General features: G+C 46.0%; 1 protein-coding gene and 1 long non-coding RNA gene across 2 annotated transcripts; one reads left to right on the top strand and one right to left on the bottom strand.

Moving 5' to 3' along the window:
* Positions 1–578: 578 nt before the first annotated feature.
* Positions 579–24,865, bottom strand: LOC137520695 (uncharacterized). The gene is made up of 3 exons (XR_011021918.1): positions 24,790–24,865; positions 11,286–11,392; positions 579–1,235 (listed from the first exon to the last, which is right to left on the bottom strand). It is a non-coding gene; the product is annotated as an uncharacterized lncRNA (long non-coding RNA).
* On the top strand, positions 18,184–20,790 carry LOC137522363 (transcription factor HES-5-like). The gene is made up of 3 exons (XM_068242408.1): positions 18,184–18,280; positions 19,314–19,488; positions 19,621–20,790. The coding sequence occupies exons 1-3, from the start codon at positions 18,224–18,226 to the stop codon at positions 19,854–19,856; spliced, it is 468 nt and encodes a 155-aa protein (XP_068098509.1). The 5' UTR covers positions 18,184–18,223; the 3' UTR covers positions 19,857–20,790.
* Positions 24,866–25,751: the final 886 nt, after the last annotated feature.

Below are 25,751 nucleotides of genomic sequence, written 5' to 3'. Positions count from 1 at the left end.
GGCTAAAAGTATTAGAGACACAGGATCAGCAGGAGAGTCAGGCAACTGGTATTATTTAAAAGGAAAAAATCCATATCCTTCTCAGTTCAGGGTTTTGTTTTATAATTCCTAATCACCTAAATCCCAAATTAGCTGCACCAAGAACTCAAAGGACTACTGTAGTGAGAGGTATATGGAGGCTGCCATATTTATTTCCTTTTAAGAAATACCAGTTGCCTGGCAGTCCTGCTGATCCTCTGCCTCTAATACTTTCAGCCATAGCCCCTGAACAAGCATGCAGCAGCAGATCAGATGTTTATGACATTATTAATCGGATCTGGCAAGATTAGCTGCATGCTTTTTTCTGGTGTTATTCAGACACTATTGTAGCCAAATAGATCAGCAGGGCTGCCAGGCAACTGGTATCGTTTAAAAGGAAATAAATAGGGCAGCCTCCGTATACCTCTCGCCAGGGCTGGGCTGCCATCAGAAATTTTGGGGCCCCTCACACATCACTAGGCTTGGGCCTCCCCTCCCTGGGCCCACCCACTGGTTGCTGTACCCGCCCACTAGCCACCCCACCCCGTGTCTGTGTGTGAACTGTGCTGCGGCGAAAAATGTGCATGGCTCCGACACTGAAGAAAGCGGCATGCACATTGTGATGCGGCAAAAAGTGGGAGTGACCATGGCATGTTGTGGGTGGAGCCAAATACTAGCAAAATGCAGGTAGGCCCCGGTTAACAAGCCAAGTATAGGAGGTGCCCCAGTATAGGCAGCCTGGTATAGGAGGTGCCCCAGTATAGGCAGCCTGGTATAGGTGGTGCCCGAGTATAGGCAGCCAGGTATAGGTGGTGCCCCAGTATAGGTAGCCAGGTATAGGTGGTGCCCCAGTATAGGCAGCCAGGTATAGGTGGTGCCCCAGTATAGGTAGCCAGGTATAGGTGGTGCCCCAGTATAGAAAGTCTGCTGTAGAGGGCTCACTCATCTGCTTCCCACATTCAAGTGCTGATGTCACTCTTCTCTCAGTGCTGGAACGCGGTGTGCTGGTTAGTGAGCCACAGGCCCGCAGCCATCACATGCGTCTCCCTTCAGGTTCCCTTGGAGGCTACAATGTAATTGTCTTGCTAAGACATCTTTGCTATGTTGCAGATGGACCACAAGGGGGAGCTGTTGGACGGGTAGTTAGGCTGGAAAGGTTGGTTATAGTTGTCCTGTACACTGTCATCCAAGAAGCTTTTTGAACTGTTAAATCACACCTGGAATGAGAGGGATATGGAAGTTAACAAATGTATTTCCTGTTTAACAATGCACATTGCTTTCCATGTATGCGTGCTCAAACACCAAGTTTAATTAACCCTAGCAAGTCTGGCTTTGCAAATCTGGCCTAAATGGCTATTCATGAGGCAATGCTCATGCAAATATGCATTTGCTTTCACATGCCAAACTATGCAGGGTCAAAAACCAATACCGCAAAGCGGTCGCCCTGCGGGAATTAGTTCATGCTACATTATCACTATCCAGGAGCGCCACGGGGAGGCTTCCCAATGCCCCTATACAACCGGGGAGACTGCGGGATCCCAGGCGCTCTCAATGCCTGGGAACCATAGCGGCACCCCGGAGGGGGAGGCTGTGTGGCGCAGACGACCCCCCCAAGCGTGGCCGGGGGGGCCGTCCGCACCCACCTCCCAATATTAAAAACAGGCACTTACCTTAACGTCTATTGCGTTCTGCTACATGTACATTAACTTGGGGGCACCACATGAGAAAGGAGTGAAGCATTGGTCACCCCGAGCTTTAGAGCTCAGGGCTGGCTCACATACAGCACTCCAGAGGGGGGGGGGGGGAAGGACAGGTGCAGACAACTCACTCCAGGGCTCACACCACCGGAGCAAGCCATCCACCACCTGCCTCCAAAGGATACAAACTGCACAAAATGCTTTCCATGAGAAAATGTATGCGTGCTCAAACACCAAGTTTAACCCTAGCAAGTCTGGCTTTCCAAATCTGGCCTAATTGGCCAGACAATGCACATTGCCTGGCTGTCCTGCTGACGCCCTGCTTCTAATACTTTTAGCCACAGCCCCTGAACAAGCATGCAGCAGATCATGTGATCTGACTGAAGTGTGACTGGATTAGCTGCATGCTTGTTTCAGGTTTGTGATTCAGACACTACTGCAGCCAAAGAAATCAGCAGGGCTGACAGGCAACTAGCATTGTTTAAGGGCCCGTTTCCATTAGCGCAAATTCTCAGGCATTTTCTGCATGAAGATTTGCATAACCGATACAAGTCAATGGGCCTGTTTCCACGAGCCCAAAAATCTGCCCAGCAGAGCCATCGGAATTCGCACACCACAAGCATAGTGTGTGATTTGCATGTAATGTAAGTAATAGGAAAATTGCATGCATTTTCACCATGCGTTTTTTTTCCATTCATACTTTTTCGTGTAAAAAATCAATGTAAAAGCACATTGACATAGTTAAAATCGCATACTTACAAAAATGTGCGATGCGTGTGCAATTTCGCATGAAAATCTGCATAATAACGCGTATGAATTTGTATCCGCATGCAAATTTGTTTACGCATTTTCCGCAATGAAATTGCACTGCACTAGTGGAAACGTAGCCTAAAAGAAAATAAATGTCAGCCTCCGTATCCCTCTTGCTTCAGGTGTACTGATGGTCATGTCTAGGAGAAGTCCTGGAGAAGCATGTGATTTGTGTGATCAGCTGATAGATTTGCAAAGCTCTGATTTGCTGTGCTCACACCCTGTTTTAGCACATGATCTGGACTAGCCAATCAGAGACTTACATATTTTTCAGTCTATGTCAGTCTAAAAACTATTGAAAATCATTCTACCCACAGTACACTCCTTGATGCAGGGCACCGCTATGTGATGTCAAGATTAGCTGCATGCTTGTTTCTGGTGTGATTCAGACACTACTGCAGCAAGAGAGATCAGCAGGGCAGCCAGGCAATTGGTATAGTTTAACAGGAAATAAAAAAAGCATTCTCTATATCACTCTCACTTCAGGTTCCCTTCCCTTGGAGGCTACGATGTAATTGTGATAAGACATCTATGCTATGTTGCAGAGGGGCCACAAGGGGGAGCTGTCCTACACATAGATATTTTCAATAGCTTTCAGCCTAAAATCTATTGAAAATCAGTCCACCCACAGTACACTCCACAATGCAGGGCACCGCTATGGGATGTCTAGTGATTGAGATTTGCCGCCTGGTTTGAGAGATAATTTGAATCGATTTTCAGTACAAATTGTTGAGCAATAAGATTCCTGGCAGATTGGATCTCATGCCTGGTACACACCATGCAATTTCCCCATCAGATCGACAGGAAATTTGCCCTTGTTCGATCATTTCTAGCATTTCTGATTGAGAAAGGGATTAATTTTGTGCAGTACTGATCTAAAAACCGATCTCTTTCTGGATCGAAAGTAGATCGGGCATATTGGAAATGATCGATCTGATGGGAAAGTTACATGGTGTGTAGCAGGCATTACACAAGTAACAAGACAAAAGACAAGACAAATAACATTTATATCGCGCTTTTCTCCTGGCGGACTCAAAGCGCCAGAGCTGCAGCTACTAGGGCGCGCTCTATAGGCATTAGCAGTGTTAGGGAGTCTTGCCCAAGGTCTCCTACTGAATAGGTGCTGGCTTACTGAACAGGCAGAGCCGAGATTCGAACCCTGGTCTCCTGTGTCAGAGGCAGAGCCCTTAACCATTACACCATCCAGCCACTGCTAGTGGTTTGAGAGGCTCTGTGGGCCTTTATAGCCGCAGGAAATACAACACATTTCTGTGTAATAAAGATGTGTCCACACTCTGTTCCGTTAAGGTTCTTTTCCACAGTGAAATGGATTGGAAATTGTGCTGAGATAACGGTTTAAACTTCTTTCCATGATTGCGTGAGCTTCCATACAACACGGTACACACAGTATAGGAGCTCAATCGCACCCAAAAACGCAGCAGGATGACGATTACGCTCAAGACAAGATCGCAACACAATCGGATCGCACTACTGGAAACGTGGGAGGAGTCCTAGAGAGGGGAAGCTGCGATGTGACTGAAGAGAAAGAGGTAAGTTATTACACTCTGCTCGCGACTCTGCTCAGTAAGGGGCTATCTAATACTGGGTACACACGATACGTTTTTCCCATTCAATTTTCCGCTCGATGGGTTTTTCTGCTCCATTCTCTTATCTTCTGCTCGTTTTTTTCTATCTTTTTCCATTCATTTCTATGAGGAATCGAGCAGTAAAATGATCAAGAGGAATATCAGACATGTCGGAATTTATCAATCGAACGCATCTATCTAATGAAAAAACGTAATGTGTGTTCCCAGCATAACACTAGGGCCTCATCTGCTATCTATACCTGGGGGATCCCACCTAATTCTGGGAATCCACGTTACTTTTTTTGCGGTGGATTCTCCGTGCGATATATTAACCATTGGATTCTCTGCTCAATTCTCTTCCGCTCATTTTTCTTATCTTTTTTCCAGGATCAGTTCATTTCGACGCATGGCTCTGAGAGCCGAGCGCTGAAACTGGACGCCGTCATAGCAGCAATGCTATGATGCGCGCCCCGCGTAGCAGTAGTTCGGGCCTCTGACGACTGCCAGACCCCGAATTACATCTCCCTCTGAGTTGCAACAACTCGGAGGGGGAATAGTATTTAATGCCACCTCGGAGTTTAGCGGCAGCAGGGAAAGCCGTCATTCGGCTCTCCCCGCGCCGAAATATGTACCCCTTTTTTCCATTCATTTCTACAAGAAATCGGACATGACGGCATTGTATCTATCGAAGGCATCTATCGGACCAATTGTCCCATGAAAACGTAACTTGTATTCCCAGCATAATGGTAAGGGCACATCTGGCTACCTGTACTGGGGGGAGGGAAAGCTACCTAATGCTTGGGGGTACATCTGCTATCTAATACTGGGGGGATCCTACCTAATACTGGGGGCACATCTATCTATACTGGGGGATCCTACCTAATACTGGGGGCGCATCTGGCTAGCTATACTGGGGGGAGGGAAAGCTACCTAATGCTTGGGGGTATATCTGCTATCTAATACTGAGGGGGTACCTAATACTGGGGGGGGGGGGGGATCCTACCTTATACTGGGGGCACATCTGCTATCTATACTGGGGGATCCTACCTAATACTGGGGGTACATCTGCTATCTAATACTGGGGGGATCCTACCTAATACTGGGGGCACATCTATCTATACTGGGAGATCCTACCTAATACTGGGGGCACATCTGGCTACCTGTACTGGGGGGAGGGAAAGCTACCTAATACTTGGGGGCATATCTGCTATCTATACTGAGGAGGGGGTACCTAATACTGGGGGCAAGTTTGCTATCTATACTGAGGAGGGGAGTACCTAATACAGGGGGCAAGTTTGCTATCTATACTGAGGAGGGGGTAATTAGTACTGGGGGATCCTACCTAACACTTGGGGGTACATCTGCTATCTATACTGAGAAGGCAAGCTACCTAATAGCTGGGACATATCTATGCTGGGGGGGGGGGGTCCTACCTAATAGTGGCGGCACATTGCTAATACTGGAGACACACCTGCTACCTATACTGGTGGAGGGGAACCTACCTAAAACGTGAGGGTACATCTGCGATCTATACTGAGGAGGGAGGCCAACTAATAGTGGGGGAACATCTATCTATACTATGGGGATCCTACCTAAAAGTGGGGGCACATCTGGCTAGCTATACCAGGGGGCTACCTAATACTGGGGGTACATCTGTTACCTATACTGGGGCAGGCCCAATTGGGGGGGGGGGGCGGCACTTTGGAATCCCTGCCTCTGGTGCTGGGTAACCTTCCCTGGCCCTGATTGTGCCTCCAGTGACCAGAGCCCAATATTTCATTGATTTTTCCTGTGTGTTGCTGAAACACATCAGGCCTCCCTCCTCTCAGCAAATCTCCACAACAATAGGCCTTCTCTTCATGAATGGGGTCCAGTTTAATGTTGTCAGAATTTTCGCAGGATTACAGTCTATAATCCACTCCATCAGCGGTGGGCTTGTGAGGCCCTCGCCGGCCGCCTATTCCCACACTCCGCTGGCAATTGTTAACTTGTGCCGACAATGGAGGCTCAATTGACTGTGAATAACCTTGAGAGGAATGGCGGGAGGAACAGGTGGAGGGGGGGGGGGGGAGCCCACATGAAACAGCCGCCTGGGCTGAAAGGAAAAAAGGCCTTCAAAGTGCTAAAGCCTTAAAAAAAAAAAAAAAAATAACTCCAGGCCTGATGTTTGGAATCTGTTACTCTCCAGTCCCACCCTCATAAAGTGACACACGTCCAGGCGGGAGAGAAAAGTTCAAAAAGGAGGAAGTTTAGGGTGTCTCCCCCAACCAACGTCCTGGTGAGAAAAGCCTCCACCAAACTCGCTGCTCTTCAAGCTGAATATTTATTTGGCGATGAGATCACGGCATTCCTGGCAGATGAAAAGCTCATTCTTCGGTCAGAAGGATGCCCATAATGGGCCTCAAGCAGCGCGGCAGGGTGGGAGGGAATTGGCGGGAAAAGCCATATTTCTTCTGTCAGGATTGAAGTGGGTTACGTCACCGATTTTTACTGCTATTTTCTTTATAAATGTATGATTAGCATGACAGAGACTTTGGGTTGCTTTAATCTTGCCATTTCCATTTCTATAGTTTTTGAATCTAAAGAAGGATGAAAAAGATCTTTTGCTGGTGAAAACGTCAGAGTTTTTGTATGAGGATCATTCTTAAACGAGAACAAAAATCAAGCAGGACATAAACCGAGAATGTTACGAGATGTCAGGTCATGTAATCGATCAAAATCAGCACTAACTTCATAACATCATTTGCTCACTAGATCATCAAAAGCTGTAAAGGTGTTCATACATTAAGCAATGAATGCGTTGATCGACCAAGCGACAAATATTTCTCTGATCGAATCTGATCAAAGTGAGATCTGTTGGTTGCCCATACACCAATTACACCAAATACACCATAGACCAATTCATGATCGATTTCAGTCCCCGTTTGGCCACTGTCATCCCAAATGTTAAGAAAAACAAAAAATTGCTTTCCTAAAACAGAAATAATTTGCGATAATTCAGGTTGGAGTGAGCTTGAGATGTCTCCCAGGCACCACTGCTGAATATATGCAAATTAACCATTGTACCCTTAGAAGCTAAACACACCTCCAGAACCGCTGGAATGCAATGATGTGTCAGCTTGTTAAATTGTACAGAGCCATAATAATCCAACATGCATACAGACTGTTTCGGATTGTTTGATCCTCATCAGTGCATGGCATGGATTAATTTGGCTCTATGGAGTAGGGCTTGTAAACCGAGAGGTACAGACTAACCAGCAAGCTTATGGTGACCCAGAACTCATTGGAGTGTGTAAGGGACTACAATGGTCCTAAAAGCCCCCTTACTAAGATGTCAAATGTTAAAGGGATCCCAAATGTTAAAGAGGCACTATGGCGAAAAACTGTAAAGTTTTAAATATATGCCAACATAAACAAATAAGAAGTATGTTTTATGCAGAGTAAAATGAACCATAAACTACTTTTCTCCTATGTTGCTGTCACTTACAGTAGGTAGTAGAAATCTGACAGAAGCGACAGATTTTGGATTAGTCCATCTCTTCATTTTATTTATTTTCAAAAGCACGTCGTGAGTGGCAGTTTCTCTGTCCAACTGCCAAAAAACTGTGTAGCAAGCAGGGAAGCTGGCCAGCATCATTGTTTACATTTTTTGGTGGAAAATCTTTATAAAGAATAAAAGCTTTGCTGAGAATCGTTATGAACAGATGGACTAGTCCAAAACATGTCACTTCTGTCCAGGGGCATAGCAATAGGGGGTGCAGAGGTTGCGACCGCATCGGGGCCCTTGGGCCAGAGGGGCCCCGTAGGGCCCTCCCTGAACTGCAGTATTAGCTCTCTATTGGTCCTGTGCTCATAATAATCACTTCTATAGATACTTTGAATAGTGGTAATCCTTAACAAACTGTTCCCCATCCCCTTCTTGCACCTCTGACACTGTAGTTGCCATTGGCAGGTTTTGGTGCGCCGCATCAATTGTTATGAATAGAGTGCTTGGGGGGGCCCCATGTAAAACTTGCATCGGGGCCCACAGCTCCTAAGCTACGCCACTGCTTCTGTCAGATTTTTACTACCTACTGTAAGTGACAGCAACATAGGAGAAAGGTAATTTATGGCTCATTTTACTCTGGAAAAACATACTTCTTATTTGTCTATGTATGCACATATTTTAAATTTTACAATTTTTCGCCATAGTGCCCCTTTAATGTGGGTCAGTTTTAGGGGATAAGTCACTATCAGTGCGCCGGAGGTGAGTTAGTGCTGGGGGCAGGAGGAAGTGGGTTATGGTTAAGAATGGGAAGCATTAGGTTTGTATCAGAAGGGGTTAGAAATAGGAAAGAGTAGGCTACAGTTAGAAAAAGAAAGGGTTAGAACATAAGTAGGTTAATGTCAAGCAATGGGAATGAGTAAGTTAAAGAGGAACTCCAGTGAAAATAATATTTTTACAATAATTATGTATAAATAATTATGTATGAATGATTTAGTTAGTGTTTGCCCATTGCAAAGGCTTTCCTCTCCCTGATTTACATTCTGACATTTATCCCATGGTGACATTTTTACTGCTGGCGGGTGATGTCAGTAGGAGATGCTGCTTGCTTTTTTGGCAGTTTGAAACAGCTGTAAACAGCTATTTCCCACAATGCAACGAGGTTCACGGACAGGAAACTGCCACGAGGACCATGGTCCTATCATCACACTGTGGGAGGGGTTTCACCACAATATCAGCCATACAGCGCCCCCTGATGATCGGTTTGTGAAAAAGGATAGATTTCTCATGGGAACATCAGCTACTGATTGGGATGAAGTTCAGTTCTTGGTTACGGTTTCTCTTTAAAGTCAAGCCTCCAAATCCCCCAGATCTCAATCCAATTAACCGTCTGTGGGGTGTGCTGACAAACATGTCCCACCCATGGACACCCACAAGTTACAGAATATAAAGGATCTGCTGATGACGTCTTAGCCCCGGATACCACAGGACACCTTCAGAGGACTTGTGAAGTCCAGGCCTCAGCAGGCCCATCTGTCCTGGCAGCACTGGAAGGTCCTGCACAATGTTGTGCAGATGGTTGTAATGTTTTGGCTGATCGGTGTACACAGACTACAGAGGCCTTTTAGCTTTCTGACGTTCTTTTTGCAAGAAGTGGCTGGCGGCCATTTTGTTCTGCACTACCCGAGCGATGATTAATAAGCTTCCTCACAAGCTCCTCTCATTAATGGGAGAGTCTATCTTCCTTTCTATGTTCCTATCAGCGTCCGAATCTCTGAGTGCTCAGCTCTCCGCCGTTTCCCACACTCGGAGGCCAATCAGAGCCCCCCCTGGGTGAACAATACAGGGGCCTTCAATTACTGGCTGCTAGATGAAATGTGGAAGTGCCTGGGGCAGCAGGTGGAGTGTGGAGGGACAATGGGGGCCGAGGCACTGATGACACATTAGATTCTGGGAAACACTTGTGTGGTGCAGCCACATGTGCTCAGTGTGCCCGGATGGGGAGGATCAGATGTCTCTCACAGAAGGATGATCAGACCCGCCAGGCCACCGTCCGGCATGCAAGGTGCAGAGCACATCATGAATATTAATAGCATTTTAACGCATGCTTGGTAATAAGGTATTAAAGTGCAACTGTAGTGAAAATGACATAAAGTGGTCTGAAAGTCAGCATTTCTACTTTGCTCTAAAAGATTCCTCACAGTTTGAAAGCTACTATCTCAGAATTCTTTTTTAGCAGAACATCACTGAAATAGTTAAACATAGCACGTTGTCCTGCTATTCAGCTTCAAATCTGTATCCAAACTGGAGATAACAGTATCTGTTTGCATTCCAATGTTGATACATGTGTTGATACAAGTGAAAAGGAGCTCTCTGTGAACCTCCTGTGTTTCAAGCACACACACAGCTCAGAACAGCTAATTAGCAGATGTTAATATATAATAAAAAGCAGTTTGAATAAAATGCAATGGCAGTTTTCAAGGCAAGAAAAAGTACACTTTGCAAACTTGTCATTTGTAAGCAGACAATATTACTTATGCACAAAAGCAAATATGATAACTGTATGAGTAATAAAAAGTAGGAAAACACATTTTTATTGAATAATAAAAATAAAATTGCTTATTTTACAACATTCATTTATAGATTATTTAGTCAGTGTTTGCCCATTGTAAAATCTTTCCTGTCCCTGATTTACATTCTGAAATGTATCACAAGTGGTGACATCTTTAGTCCTGCCAGCTGATCTGTGCAGAATGTTCTGGTGACGCCTGGAGCGGTTCTCTCCTCAGATCCAGTTTGAATAAAATGCAGTTTGAATAAAATGCAATGGCAGTTTTCAAGGCAAGAAAAAGTACACTTTGCAAACTTGTCATTTGTAAGCGGACAATATTACTTATGCACAAAAGCAAATATGATAACTGTATGAGTAATAAAAAGTAGGAAAACACATTTTTATTGAATAATAAAAATAAAATTGCTTATTTTACAACATTCATTTATAGATTATTTAGTCAGTGTTTGCCCATTGTAAAATCTTTCCTGTCCCTGATTTACATTCTGAAATGTATCACAAGTGGTGACATCTTTAGTCCTGCCAGCTGATCTGTGCAGAATGTTCTGGTGACGCCTGGAGCGGTTCTCTCCTCAGATCCACTTGCACTACTCTACACCTAAAGGGGCCCGCCGTGGGTCTCTATGAGGCCCTGCAGATCCCCTCATCACCGCCAGCAATGATACTGGGCCCTTGTTGGCTATGGGCCCCATAGCAGCCACTATGGTGATCCTTATGCCATTGATGCATGGAGCCTCTAGGCACACACAGGCTGCTGTGACGTGTTGGGTGCATGGTGATGACATCATCAGTGCCAGGCTCTGGAGAAGTGACATACTGTGCACTGCCCAGAGATTGTCTGGCTCCCTTGCTGTGTGGCTGCTCCTCTGTATGGTATTGTGTAGAGTCTATCCATGTGCGTTCTTAGGCTCTGAGCTCATCGGATACCCTTTGAAAGGCGATCAGTTGGCCTGCGGGGTGGAATGACAGCCTGACACACTCAGAGGTTAGGGCTTGCTGCTAATGAGTAGTATAGAGTGGCACACTTCCATTCTTCTGCCAGCAGAACTTTCTATAGGCAGTCACTGTGGGAAAGCTAGAGAAGGAGAAACTCTCACATTTCTGGCAGACAGACTCACCGCCTGGACTCAGCACCTGCCGCAGCCTCAGCCCCTCCAGCATGTCCAGCTTCAGCCACCGTACAGAGGGCCAGCTAGTGTCAGGTGCCAGCAGCATCAAATCATACCTAGAATATAAAGAAATGTTCAGTACTCATTTAGGGCACATACACATCCAATTTTGATTGGCCAATGTTTGGCCAATTTTATCACTTCCATGTAGTATGAGAGCTTAGCTACACAATTTGTTCATAGTATTCAAAATTCTCTTTTACTACATGGAAGTGGATAGATTGGATGTGTGTACACAGCCTTAAAGTGCACCAAAGAAGAGTAATTACACAAGTTTTATACATACCTGGGGCTTCCTCCAGGAGGAAGGCGGAGGAAGGTGGCGTGGGAGTGATCCGTGCGGAGGGGGCTGGAGGAAGCCCCAGGTTTGGGGAAAACAAATTGGTGTTTGGGCACCCTAATAAGTAATATCAAAGGAAACTTTTTTTTTGCTTTCTGGAGGCTGAAAAAAATATTTAATTGATAAAGGGCATGAAAACATCTCCTGTGAGAAAACGAGAAAATGTGATTGCATCAGGGCCTACGTCTAACAGAATAAATACACAGCAAATACAAGAAACAATAGGGAGAGGACCCTGTCAGTTTTCCATGTAAGTGGACTGACAAAATGGCAGTTAAAGGGGACTTGAACTCAGAACTTCCTCTCTGCTCTAAAAGATAGGCAACAGCATAATAGCCTTTAACAAAAAACATTTGTTACAGCTGATACAAATCATGCAATAAATCTGCAGTGTGTCTACTACCTGCTTTCATGGAAGCAGACACAGGGTTAACATCCTGTGTTTACCAATTAGCTGCTCTGCTCAGGCAGACGGCTGAGTGATCAAATTACAGTTGTGATTAGTCACAGATGAGGGGGAATTAGACAGGCTAAACCAGGCATAGGCAAACTTGGCCCTCCAGCTGTTGAGGAACTACAAGTTCCACAATGCATTGCAGGAGTCTGACAGCCACAGTCATGACTCATAAAGGCAAATGCATTGTGGGATTTGTAGTTCCTTAACAGCTGGAGGGCCAAGTTTGCCCATGCCTGGGCTAAACTCTCTAAATAGACACAGGCTGCATTTCTCTATGTTCTCCTTCTGTCCTGTGCAAGAGTTCAGGTCCACTTTAATATACTCATGCTGATTCCAGGGCTAGGCAGATTTTGTTTTTCTTAAAGTATTTATATAGCGCCAACATATTATGCAGCCTTGCACAGAGTATATAGTCTTGTCATTAACTGTCCCACAAGGCTCACAATCTAATCCCTACCATAGTCATATGTCTATGTACAGTATGTATCATGTAGTGCATGTATCATAGTCTACGGCCATTTTTTTTTTTTTATGGGGAAGCCAATTAACTTATCTGTATGTTTTTGGGATGTTGGAGGAAACCGGAGTGCCCGGAGGAAACCCACGCAGACACAGGGAGAACATACAAACTCTGTGCAGATAGTGCCCTGGCTGGGATTCGAACCTAAGCCCCAGAGCTGCAAGGTGAGAGCATTAACCACTGCCCTGCTGCCCAAATGAGGAGGAGGAGGATGATGTAAGTTTCGCTGGCTTTGGCCACTTCATTCACAAAAACACAAAACGTCAGATAGGTTTCCCAGGCCTGAGACGTGTCACACGCTATTAAAATGTGCTCAATTCACTGGAGGGATGAGGAGGATGGCATGTGGGCACTGGTGTTCCCACATCTTTCCTTTATGCGCTGTGCGACCTCTCTCCAGCTGTGCCTTTGTGCCTTCCTCTGGTGGAGTCACACACACTTCTATTGTCCTGCATGTCCCCGAAGTGTGGGAAACTTCATCAGACTGAGACACGGGGATATCCACACTGAAAGCCGAGCAGTGGCAGCTTGCCAAACTCCCCCCCCCCCCCTGAAGAAAAGGGCTGGTATGGCTGCAGCGAGATGCCCAGCGTTGTATTTAGAGTCCTCCCAGCATAAGGAGTGACATCACGTCGCTGCATTCAGATGAAGAGCTCTATCAGAATCCGAACAATAACAGCATTGCAGTCACAGAATAGTTTTGTCAGTTCTACAGACCAGTCTTTCCTCACCTTCCCTTTAAGACAGGTGTGTCGAACTCAAATACAACGTGGGCTGAAACTGAGCTCTGGGACCAAGTCAAGGGCCGACCTCAATGTCTAGTGGCCACCTCTCTCCCTTATAAAGTTCCCTTGTGTCTAATAGAACCCCTCCATCCTCTATACAGTTCCCTGGTGTCTAGTTGTCCCCTTCACTCTCCTATATAGTTCCCTGGTAACTAGTGCTGTTTCCCTCCCCATATGGCTTCCCTGCTGATCTAGGGCTCACCCTCCATTATAGCTTTTCTGGTGGTCTAGAGTGGTCCAAACATAATGCAAAGTGGTGAAACCACCTGAGGGCCAAATCTGATGGCTCAGAGGGCCAGATTTGGCCCACGGGCCGGAGTTTGACACATATGCTCTAAGAAAACATGCTCTATTATACAGCCAATGCCAGTGCTAGGAGCGTTTATTAGCAGCGAGTGTTATTTTGGCCATGACTGATTCATTCAGGCACCAACGATCAACTATCTTATAGGTGTGAGATTTTGGCAGTACACACAACCAATTTTGATTAGCCAGTTTGACCACTTCCATATAGTATGAGAGATTACCTACACAATCTGTTCATAGCATTAAAAATCTGCTCACTCTGCATGGAGGTGGTAAAATTGGCATCCAAAACTACGATTTAAAAATGTTGCAGCTGAGCTTAGATATTTTTTTAATTTTGCCTGATGCTGCAGGCCTCTCCTGAATGGGCACACTTCCTCTGCCTGATGCTGCAGGCCTCTCCTAAATGGGCACACTTCCTCTGCCTGATGCTGCATGTGTCTCCTGAATGGGCACACTTCCTCTGCCTGATGCTGCAGGCCTCTCCTAAATGGGCACACTTCCTCTGCCTGATGCTGCATGCCTCTCCTGAATGGGCACACTTCCTCTGCCTGATGCTGCATGCCTCTCCTGAAAGGCCCACTTCCTCTGCCTGATGCTGCAGGCCTCTCCTGAATGGGCACACTTCCTCTGCCTGATGCTGCATGCCTCTCCTGAATGGGCACACTTCCTCTGCTTGATGCTGCATGCCTCTCCTGAATGGGCACACTTCCTCTGCCTGATGCTGCATGCCTTTCCTGAATGGGCACACTTCCTCTGCCTGATGCTGCACACCTCCCCTGAATGGGCACACTTCCTCTGCCTGATGCTGCAGGCCTCCCCTGAATGGGCACACTTCCTCTGCCTGAAGCTGCAGGCCTCTCCTGAATGGGCACACTTCCTCTGTCTGATGCTGCATGCCTCTCCTGAATGGGCACACTTCCTCTGCCTGATGCTGCAGGCCTCCCCTGAATGGGCACACTTCCTCTGCCTGATGCTGCAGGCCTCCCCTGAATGGGCACACTTCCTCTGCCTGATGCTGCAGGCCTCTCCTGAATGGGCACACTTCCTCTGCCTGATGCTGCATGCCTCTCCTGAATGGGCACACTTCCTCTGCCTGAAGCTGCAGGCCTCTCCTGAATGGGCACACTTCCTCTGCCTGATGCTGCATGCCTCTCCTGAATGGGCACACTTCCTCTGCCTGATGCTGCAGGCCTCTCCTGAATGGGCACACTTCCTCTGCCTGAAGCTGCAGGCCTCTCCTGAATGGGCACACTTCCTCTGTCTGATGCTGCAGGCCTCTCCTGAATGGGCACACTTCCTCTGCCTGATGCTGCAGGCCTCCCCTGAATGGGCACACTTCCTCTGCCTGATGCTGCAGGCCTCTCCTGAATGGGCACACTTCCTCTGCCTGATGCTGCAGGCCTCTCCTGAATGGGCACACTTCCTCTGCCTGATGCTGCATGCCTCTCCTGAATGGGCACACTTCCTCTGCCTGATGCTGCAGGCCTCTCCTGAATGGGCGCACTTCCTCTGCCTGATGCTGCATGTGTCTCCTGAATGGGCACACTTCCTCTGCCTGATGCTGCATGTGTCTCCTGAATGGGCACACTTCCTCTGCCTGATACTGCATGTGTCTCCTGAATGGGCACACTTCCTCTGCCTGATGCTGCATGCCTCTCCTGAATGGGCACACTTCCTCTGCCTGATGCTGCAGGCCTCTCCTGAATGGGCACACTTCCTCTGCCTGATGCTGCATGTGTCTCCTGAATGGGCACACTTCCTCTGCCTGATGCTGGACACCTCCCCTGAATGGGCACACTTTCTCTGCCTCATGTTGCACACCTCTAGTGACTGGGCACACTTCCTCTGCCTGATGCTGCAGGCCTCCCCTGAATGGGCACACTTCCTCTGCCTGATGCTGCATGTGTCTCCTGAATGGGCACACTTCCTCTGCCTGATGCTGCATGTGTCTCCTGAATGGGCACACTTCCTCTGCCTGATGCTGCATGTGTCTCCTGAATGGGCACACTTCCTCTGCCTGAAGCTCCAGGCCTCTCCTGAATGGGCACACTTCCTCTGCCTGATGCTGCATGCCTCTCCTGATGGGCACACTTCCTCTGCCTGATGCTGCAGGCCTCTCCTGAATGGGCACACTTTCTCTGCCTGAAGCTGCAGGCCTCTCCTGAAAGGGCACACTTCCTCTGCCTGATGCTGCATGCCTCCCCTGAATGGGCACACTTCCTCTGCCTGATGCTGCAGGCCTCTCCTGAATGGGCACACTTCCTCTGTCTGCTGCTGCAGGCCTCCCCTGAATGGGCACACTTCCTCTGCCTGATGCTGCATGCCTCTCCTGAATGGGCACACTTCCTCTGCCTGATGCTGCAGCCCTCTCCTAATTGGGCACACTTCCTCTGCCTGATGCTGCATGCCTCTCCTGAATGGGCACACTTCCTCTGCCTGATGCTGCACACCTCCCCTGAATGGGCACACTTCCTCTGCCTCATGTTGCACACCTCTAGTGACTGGGCACACTTCCTCTGCCTGATGCTGCATGCCTCTCCTGAATGGGCACACTTCCTCTGCCTGATGCTGCACACCTCCCCTGAATGGGCACACTTCCTCTGCCTCATGTTGCACACCTCTAGTGACTGGGCACACTTCCTCTGCCTGATGCTGCAGGCCTCCCCTGAATGGGCACACTTCCTCTGCCTGATGCTGCATGTGTCTCCTGAATGGGCACACTTCCTCTGCCTGAAGCTCCAGGCTATGACTGACATCACCATGTCAAGTAGACTTCACACCCAGTGCAGACACATATAACAGCTGTGTCTTGGTGCAGACAGTTACAGCTCTGAATGAGGAGGTGCTGAGGAACTGAAGCAATAAGACTGGAAGCAGGAAGCTTGAGTGCCTAATAAATTTATCAGCAAGGAAGGGAAATGTTATGGCCCCAAATTCCCATATTTAAATTTATATGCATAGGGGGTGGGATGGGGCTTCGTTCTGTGTGAGAATAGGCTAAGGCTTAGCTATAGTAAAAAAAAAATCAGTATTTAATACCACAATGTTATTATTTTGATGTGACTATGTCATACCTCCCAACTTTTTGAGATGAGAAAAAGGGACACTTAAGCCACGCCCCTGCCACAACCCTGGCCACACCCACATCACGCCTCTAGTCACGCATACCATAAAGATTTCCTAAGAAACATATGTTGTTTTATAATTCAAACCACACTGGTCCTTTCTATCCTGGTTCATTTTCCTTCATAGTAACATTTTAAAATTAGTAAATATATATATTTAAAGGTTGGGAATAAAGTTTAGAGTCAATCGAACACATTTTTAGTATAGAAATATATATATTTACATAGAAAGAGGGACACGGTCCTTAAAGAGGGACAAATGAGGGTGCAAGAGGGACAGAGGGACAGGGCTCCCAAAAAGGGACTGTCCCTCTGAAAAAGGGACAGTTGGGAGCTATGCTATGCACTCTGTAAAGTGCTGCAGAAGATGTCAGTGCTATATAAATACATAATAATAATAATATGGTAGGACATTACACTATGACTATGGTAGGATTAACTTGTGAGGACAGTCAGTGACATGACTATGTACCCTGTAACATGCTGCTGAAGATATCAAGGCTTTATAAATACATAACAATAATATGGTAGGACATAAGACTATGACTATGGTGGGAATTAGATTGTGAGCTCCTCTGAGGACAGTCAGTGACATGACTATGTGCTCTGTAATGTGCTGCAGAAGATGTCAGTGCTATAAAAATAAAGTATATAATAATAATAATAATAATAATAATAATAATAATAATAATTGGTAGGACATAAGACTATGCCTATGGTAGGAATTAGATTGTTAGCTCTTCTGATCACAGTTAGTGACATGACTATGTACTCTGTAAAGTGCTGCAGAAGATGACAGTGCTATAGAAATAATAATAATAATATGGTAGTATAGTGCTGGAGTTTAGACTTCATATTCCTCTTCCTCCTATGTATACTCTGTCTCTAATGTAAACCGCAGCTCTCAGTGGAAGTATCTCTCCTCAGCTACCTACACGATTCACGTTTCGAGGGAGAAAGAGCTCTATAACTGTTATCATTAGCAAAACGTGTGTTATTAAAAATACATTAAAAAAAAAAATAGTCAATATAATTGATATAACCCTCAGGAGACTGAAGCTGCTGATTATATGACACCACATCTTGTCAGAAGCCTTTCCCACACACCCTCCCCCTCCCCTCATTATCCTGTTCCATTAGGGGTCCCAGATGTCAGCTTGTAGAATGACACAAGTCCATTGTCCCTGCCGGCCTGTGATTGGCTGCTGAGTGTGGGAACCTCTTGTAGAGCAGCTCTCCACACATTGTTATGCAGAGAGAGGGGTATATATAGAGGGCTGGCTGCTGTACACTGACAGACACACACTCAGCCTCTAGCTAACCCTAGACACCTCTGACTCCTGCTACCTCCATGGCTCCCTGCAGTATGAGGACACTGGACCATCAATCTAGCAATGGCCTCCGCAAGGTAAGATCTGCCTCTAGTGCCAGCTACTGTCATTCATTCATTACTATTACTGTTATTATTACTAGCCTGTATAGTGATATATAGATCAGTGTGCAGAATGCAGTAGCGTCTGACACCCCTATGGTGGAGTCTGCACATTGCTAGGTTTAACCATTAAAGGGAACTTGTAGTGAGAGTGATATGGAGGCTGCCATATTTATTTCCTTTTAAGCAATGCCAGTTGCCTGGCTGTCCTGCTGATCCTCTGCCTCTAATACTTTTAGCCATAGACCCTGAACAAGCATGCAGCAGATCAGACGTTTCTGACATTATTATCAGATCTGACAAGATTAGCTGCATGCTTGTTTCTGGTGTTATTCAGACACTACCGCAGTCAAATAAAATGCACAAAAACGTGCATCATTGCAATTGTAATAGAATTCCATGGCCCACTTGGGTATTGAAAAATGATTGTGTTTGTTCGCAATCCACTTCCGCATTTTTACTGGACAGCTTTCTGCTTTTTATATACACAATGTGAGGGTTCAGAATGTATTTTGCCGCAAAAGAAAAGAATGAACACGAAAAATTGCGGACGGAAAACACGATTGCAGACTGGCGAATCTTACCACCTCCTTGTTAGTAGGATGGCCAACAGATTTTTAAAACTACGAGCAGATTGTATAAGTAAGCTCTTGTACTACATGGAAATGGGAAAATTGGCCAATCAAAATTGGATGCATGTACCAGGCTTAAAGCTTGCTGCTTACTTTTAATTTTGATTGTCCAATCACTGACCAATTGTACTACCAAAGTGTAGTATGAGAGTTAACATATTTTGAATGCAATGAATAGATTGTAGGTAAGCTTTCATACTACATGGAGGTGTTGAGTTGGTCAGTAATTGGCCAATCACAACTGAAAGTGTGTACCGGGCAGGAACGAGCAGTTATATCTCCATGTTGGGCCCCATACATCAGGCAGTGAGATCAGATGTTGATGATGATGATGACGATAATGAGATATTAATCATGTTGTGTCTTGTTTTGTGCAGGTGAGGAAGCCCGTTATTGAGAAAATGAGAAGAGATCGCATCAACAGCAGCATCGAGCAGCTCCGCCTCTTACTGGAGAAAGAGTTCCACAAGAATCAGCTGCCCTCCAAGCCTGAGAAGGCCGACATATTGGAGATGACCGTCTCCTTCCTGCAGCAGCACATGGCTGGGAAAAGTAAGTTCCCCTTTCTCAGATCTTATGCTTGTGCCATAGAGATGATTGTGCCATAGAGATGACAGCAGAAGACTGTACCAGGTGACCATGGATTGTCATGCATAACTAACGTCTCTGTCTTCCTCTTTCTAGATGTGACATCAGCCTGCAGCCAGGTCCATAGAGACGGCTACTCCTCCTGCATCCAGGACTCGGTCACTTTCCTGTCCCAGCACACCCAGCCAGAGGTCCAGCTGCAGCTGCTGCAGAACCTCCCCAGAGCTCAGACCGTCACCAAGGCTCCGTGTCTTTCTGTGTTCCCCGTCTACCAGGCCAGCAGCCAGCACTCAGCTCTGGACAGCAGCAAAGCCTTGTGGAGACCCTGGTAGAGACTACACCTCCTGCTGCGTTCACCTCCTGCACTGTGAGCTGCGTGCACTTCCTGCACTGTGAGCTGCATTCACCTCCTGCACTGTGAGCTGAGTGCGTGCACTTCCTGCACTGTGAGCTGCATTCACTGAGCTGTACAGAGAGCATACCTGGCACTTGTGTATGGTGGACTGACCTAACCATTATGTCCTATCAGATGGACAGAGAGTAAGCTTACTATTGAAGCAAGTGTTATCACCATGTGATCTCATGTTATTCTATATTTGTACTAATATTATTTTTAACAGAATGTAATCACTATGTGACGTCATAATAGTAGGACTGGATCAAACCGTAAAGGGATACTGTAGGGGGGGTCGGGGGAAAATGAGTTGAACTTACCTGGGGCTTCTAATGCTCCCCCACAGATATCCTGTGCCCACGCAGCCACTCACCGATGCTCCGGCCCCGCCTCCGGTTCACTTCTGGAATTGCACTGCGTTGCCGTGTCCTCGCTCCCGCTGATGTCACCAGGAGTGACTGTGTCTGTGTCGTCTATCAATTTATTTTATGGATAGACAGTAAGAATTTTTATTAAAGTACAAGTGACCTGAGAGGCATATGTTGGCTGCCATATTTATTTTCTTTTACACAATACCAGTTGCCTGGCAGTCCTGCTGGTCTTTCATGCATTAATAGTGTCTGAATCACACACCTGAAACAAGCATGCAGCAAATGCAGTCAGACTTCAGTCAGAAACGCCTGATCTGCTGCATGCTTGTTCAGGGTCTATGGCTAAATGTATTAGAGGCAGAGGATCAGCAGGACAGCCAGGCAATGTGCATTGTTTATAAGGAAATAAATATGGCAGCCTCCATATCCCCTCAGGTCTGTTGTCCTTTAACCACTTGCCGACCGCACACTCATAACGTGCGTCGGCAAAGTGGCAGCTGCAGGACCAGCGACGCAGTACTGCGTCGCCAGCTGCAGCCTAATTAATCAGGAAGCAGCCGCTCGTACGAGCGGCTGCTTCCTGTCAAATCACGGCGGGGGGCTCCGTGAATAGCCTGCGGGCCGCCGATGGCGGCTCGCAGGCTAGATGTAAACACAAGCGGAAATAATCCGCTTTGTTTACATTTGTACGGCGCTGCTGCGCAGCAGCGCCGTAAGGCAGATCGGCGATCCCCGGCCGGGGATCGCCGCCATGTGACAGGGGACGTCCTGTCACTGGCTGCACAGGACGGATAGCGTCCTGTGCAGCCCGGATCTCAGGGGGGGGAGCAGGTAGGAGAGGGAGGGGGGAATTTCGCCGCGGAGGGGGGCTTTGAGGTGCCCCCCCCGCCACCCACAGCAGGCAGGAGAGATCAGACCCCCCCAGCACATCATCCCCATAGGGGGGAAAAAAGGGGGGCAATCTGATCTCCCTGCCTGCACCCTGATCTGTGCTGGGGGCTGCAGAGCCCACCCAGCACAGATCAATCAAACCAGCGCTGGTCCTTAAGGGGGGGTAAAGGGTGGGTCCTCAAGTAGTGTGAGCTATTATAATTTTCTAGCTGTAGGACTGAGGCAGAACTAGCGCTGCTGCACTCTTACGTTAGATTATTGTATGTCTATATATGATATGGATAGACGGTAAGCTTATAATAAGGGCATATCATCACCATGTGATGTACTATTATTTTATATATCTGTAGGACTGGAGCTAACTGCTCTTCCCTAGATTATATGTTTTATTTTATAGCTTTATTATATGGATAGACAGTAAACGTATTATTAAGAGAATGTGATCACCAAGTGAGCTCATATTAGTATAGATTTGGTAGGAGTGGCACAGAACTTGCACTGTTACATTCCTATTTGAGACTACTGTTCATCTATATAATATATATATATTTATTATATGGATAGACAGTAAGCTTATTATTAGCAGCATGTAATCACCATGTGATCTCATATTGTTACTCTATATATGTAGGGCTGGAACAGAATTAGCACATTGCTATATGAAATGACTGTATATCTGTATGTATTATATGGATAGTCAGTAATCTATTAGCTGAATATAATCACTGTGTGATGATCAGTTATTACTGTGTATTGTTTACTGGAAGGTTCTCCAGCTGTTATGTATTCCTATAAGGAATATTAGGTCTGTATACATTATTTCAGAGGTAGATGGTAAATAAAGCAGCAATGTGATTGGCCCGTATAAGGCAGGAGCAGAAATCAGACATTGGTAGGACTGGAACAGAATTAGCACTGTTACCTCCCTATATGTGTGCTGACTGTATATCTGTATAGATGTATTATATGAATAGACAGTAAGCTTATTATTATAAGCATTTGTCTCTCTTATAAAGAATATAGTTGGATATCATGAATAGTTTTCCTCTATGACAGGCATGGCGCAAACTCGGCCCTCCAGCTGTTACGGAACTGCAAGTCCCACAATGCATTTCCCTATGAGTCATGACTGTGGCTGTCAGACTCCTGCAATGCATTGTGGGACTTGTAGTTCCATAACAGCTGGAGGGCCAAGTTTGCCCATGCCTGCTCTATGAGGACAATGAACCGTGTTCTATATCTGTAAATCCTATGGATGTTCCTAGTGTAGCTAATTCTGGCTGTGCATGCAGAGCGCCCCCTATTGTCACACCCTATGGGTTTACATGACAAAAGTTAACAACGTTGTTGTAGTTTGTTGACGTCGGTGTCTAAGTAATAAACCTCCTCCAATTATTTCTGCGCAGTTTGCTGATGTCGTTGGAGATTTCCTGCTGAATCGCGACCAAGTCTCTGACGCGTTTCTGCGCTGGTGACGATATGACTGGTGACAGATGAGGCCTGTTTGTTTCTGTTATTAGCTTCAAACAGACTTGTGCTGTCATTAGCCTATTAGCCATCAGCCACTTAAACATACAGATACCCACTAACAATACAATCTTTTTTGTACAATCTTACTAAATCCATGTAGTAGTAAACGGAGGAAATACACTTTGTATGGTAAGATTGTACAAAAAAAGATTGTATCATTAGTGGGCACCTTAAGACACAACTGCCTCTGTTAAAGTGGCCATTAGCGGTACAATAGTTTCCTCAGATGCGATCATTCGATCAGATTTGTGAAGATCTTTATCAATTGGTTGATTAGGGCATTTTCCCCCTTCAGATACGATCGTAAAATACAACATTCAAATTGAATAAGGATTTATTCAATTTGAATGTTGTATTTTACGATCGTATCTGAAGGGAGAAAATGCCCTAATCAACCAATTGATAAAGATCTTCACAAATTTTTATAAATGAATTGTACCAAGAACCACGCAGTATGTTGAGAAAATCGTCGTGGTTCTATGGTCGTTCGCAATACAGGATTGTATTGCGAACGACCATAGAACCACGACGATTTTCTCAACATACTGCGTGGTTCTTGGTACAATTCATTTATAAAAATCTGATCAGTGATCACATCTGAGGAAACTATTGCACTGTCAATGGGCCGCTTTAAGCTTATGTCACATGGGCATTGTTGTCATGGCGATTTTTTGCTTGTGGCGTGTGGCAGTTAAAGTCTCTGGCATAACGAAGTATGGGTCAAAGACCCACCCAATAAATGTTTCTCCTGAGTTTCCTCACAGGAGAGGTTCTCATTTTATCTAAACTAGATCTTTATAGGCGAGACCAAAAACATTTACTGTGAGAAAACCGAAAAGTTGAAGGAATCAGAGCGATAGGCGTATTCTCTGTGAGAACTCTGTACTTATTATAATATTTATAGTATAAGTAGTCATTTCTTTATAGGGAATGCTGGAAAAAAGATATATATTATATTACTCTAGCTATTCTGTAATGTATACAGATGTAATATAATTGAAAGCAGTTGTTTCTGTTCTGCAATATTTGCAGCATGTGTTGTATACATGATGTGTTGTGTAAATCTTCTCTGGAATGTAATATTCAGAATATTGTGTGACCTGGATGCATTCTGGAATGTCTGGAATGTAATATTCAGAGTATTGTATGACCTGGATGCATTCTGGAATGTCTGTAACATTTGCAGGCTTCTGTCAGGATGTTGAATACAACATACAAGGACTGCATGTCTGACACACTATATTAGTGCCTGCGGGACAGAGATATACTATGTAATAATGTCTTGTGTATGCACTTAATGACATTTATTTTTTTCAAATAAATCTCTATTATTTATTCAGAACCTGTGTTGCTCTTTTTTAATGAAATGTCATAATGATTCAAACAACACATGAGGGGGAAAGAGGTGCTCGAATGGTGATAAAATTGTGTTAAAGTGACACTGAAGCGCTTAGGCTCTCTCAGATTCAGTAGTTCATAGCTGGATGAAGTATTCGCAAAAGTTTTATTTCTGTAAATGCCAAACTGAACAAGGTGGGTTTTCAGTCTGGATTTAAAGTGAATGGGAACTGCATTTAAAAAAAATGAGACAGATACTTACCCAAGGAGAGGGAAGGCTCTGGGTCCTATAGAGCCTTCCGGCTCCTCTCTGGTCCCGTCGTTGCAGTGCTGGCTCGCCCGGTAGCAGCATTTTACTAATTTAGTAAAATACTGCTTTACCCGGCCGAAGGAGGCTTCAGAAGTCTTCAGGGAGCCCGAGTGCTCCTGAAGAAGGGCGGCCCTGTACTGCGCCTGCGCAAGCATGCTCTCTTGCACGCTCACGCCTGTGCAGTATGGAGCCGCACGTCTTCAGGAGGACACCCGAAGAGTTCCAAATACCCTTTCGGCAGGGGATTGAAACAGGGGGGAGCCAGCGCAGGAAAGAGAGCACCGAGAGAGGAGACGGAAGGCTCTATACGACACGGTCAGATCATACAAACTCTGTGCAGATAGTGTCCTGGCTGGTATTTGAACTACGGACCTAGCGAGTCCCCAGTGAGACGAGTACCTGAATAGATACAGACCTGAGAGCAAACTTACCTGCAGGTAGCCAAAAAGAGGTAGCTCCGCCAATCAAGCTTATTACCTGCGTGCGAGGAGCTAACATGAACATCTCCAATTCACCCACATGAAGCCAGTGGATACACTTGACACCTTGGAACACAAACAAAGGTTTGTCATTTTCACATATCCATGAATAGAGAGGGAGCAACAATGAACGCTGTCATGTCCTACACTAATGTCATGTACACACAATACAACTTCCCACCCGATCAACGGGATCAATTTTAAGAAGATAACATCGGAAAATCAATCCCCCTACTGATTGGGAGCAGTTTGGACATGTACACACGACGCAACTTACAGTCAGATTATCCATCGATCTAATGCTGGGTACACACGTTGCGATTTCCCGCTCAGTGGGATGGATTATTTCCGACATGTTCGATCGCGTTTCGATCGATACAGCCGTTGATTTTGCATACTTAACATGGAAAATCGACGGCTGTATCGATCGAAACCAGATCGAACATGTCGGAAATAATTGATCGATCCCGATTGATCCCGCTGATCGAGCGAGAAATTGCAACATGTGTACCAAGCATAACAGGAACATGCATCGTGTGCACCCAGAATAACAAAGAAGACCCTCACAACAGCGCACATGCCTGTAGAGATCTGAGAGTAAACTTACCTGGCGGCTACCCCAGGGCCCGAGGCCTTCACCACCCTTGGGACAGCTCACACTATAAAGCCTGATATCCAATTCTGATTGGCCAATCACTGACCAACTTTACCACCTCCTTGCAGTACGTGGGCCAACAGATTTTGAACACTATGAACAGAATTGCGTATATAAACTCCCATATTACATGGAAGTGGTTAAGTTGGTCAATTGAAATTGAATATGGGTCCCTCTGTCTTAAGGGCCCGTTTCCACTATAGCGTTGCGGAATCGCCGGCAAATCACTGCAGGCAAAATCGCATGCGGGTGCGATTCC

The sequence above is a fragment of the Hyperolius riggenbachi genome, chromosome 6, assembly GCF_040937935.1.
Source record: "Hyperolius riggenbachi isolate aHypRig1 chromosome 6, aHypRig1.pri, whole genome shotgun sequence".
Taxonomy (NCBI): domain Eukaryota; kingdom Metazoa; phylum Chordata; class Amphibia; order Anura; family Hyperoliidae; genus Hyperolius; species Hyperolius riggenbachi.
Note: the sequence above shows the minus strand (reverse complement) of the source record. Positions and strands in the feature narration are given on the sequence as shown.

Excerpts from the sequence above, each read along its gene's own strand:
- LOC137522363 (XM_068242408.1), top strand. The coding sequence starts at position 18,224 with ATGGCTCCCTGCAGTATGAGGACACTGGACCATCAATCTAGCAATGGC. Across the intron at positions 18,281-19,313 it reads CTAGCAATGGCCTCCGCAAG|GTGAGGAAGCCCGTTATTGA; the intron begins GTAAGATCTGCC and ends TGTTTTGTGCAG. Across the intron at positions 19,489-19,620 it reads GCAGCACATGGCTGGGAAAA|ATGTGACATCAGCCTGCAGC; the intron begins GTAAGTTCCCCT and ends TCCTCTTTCTAG.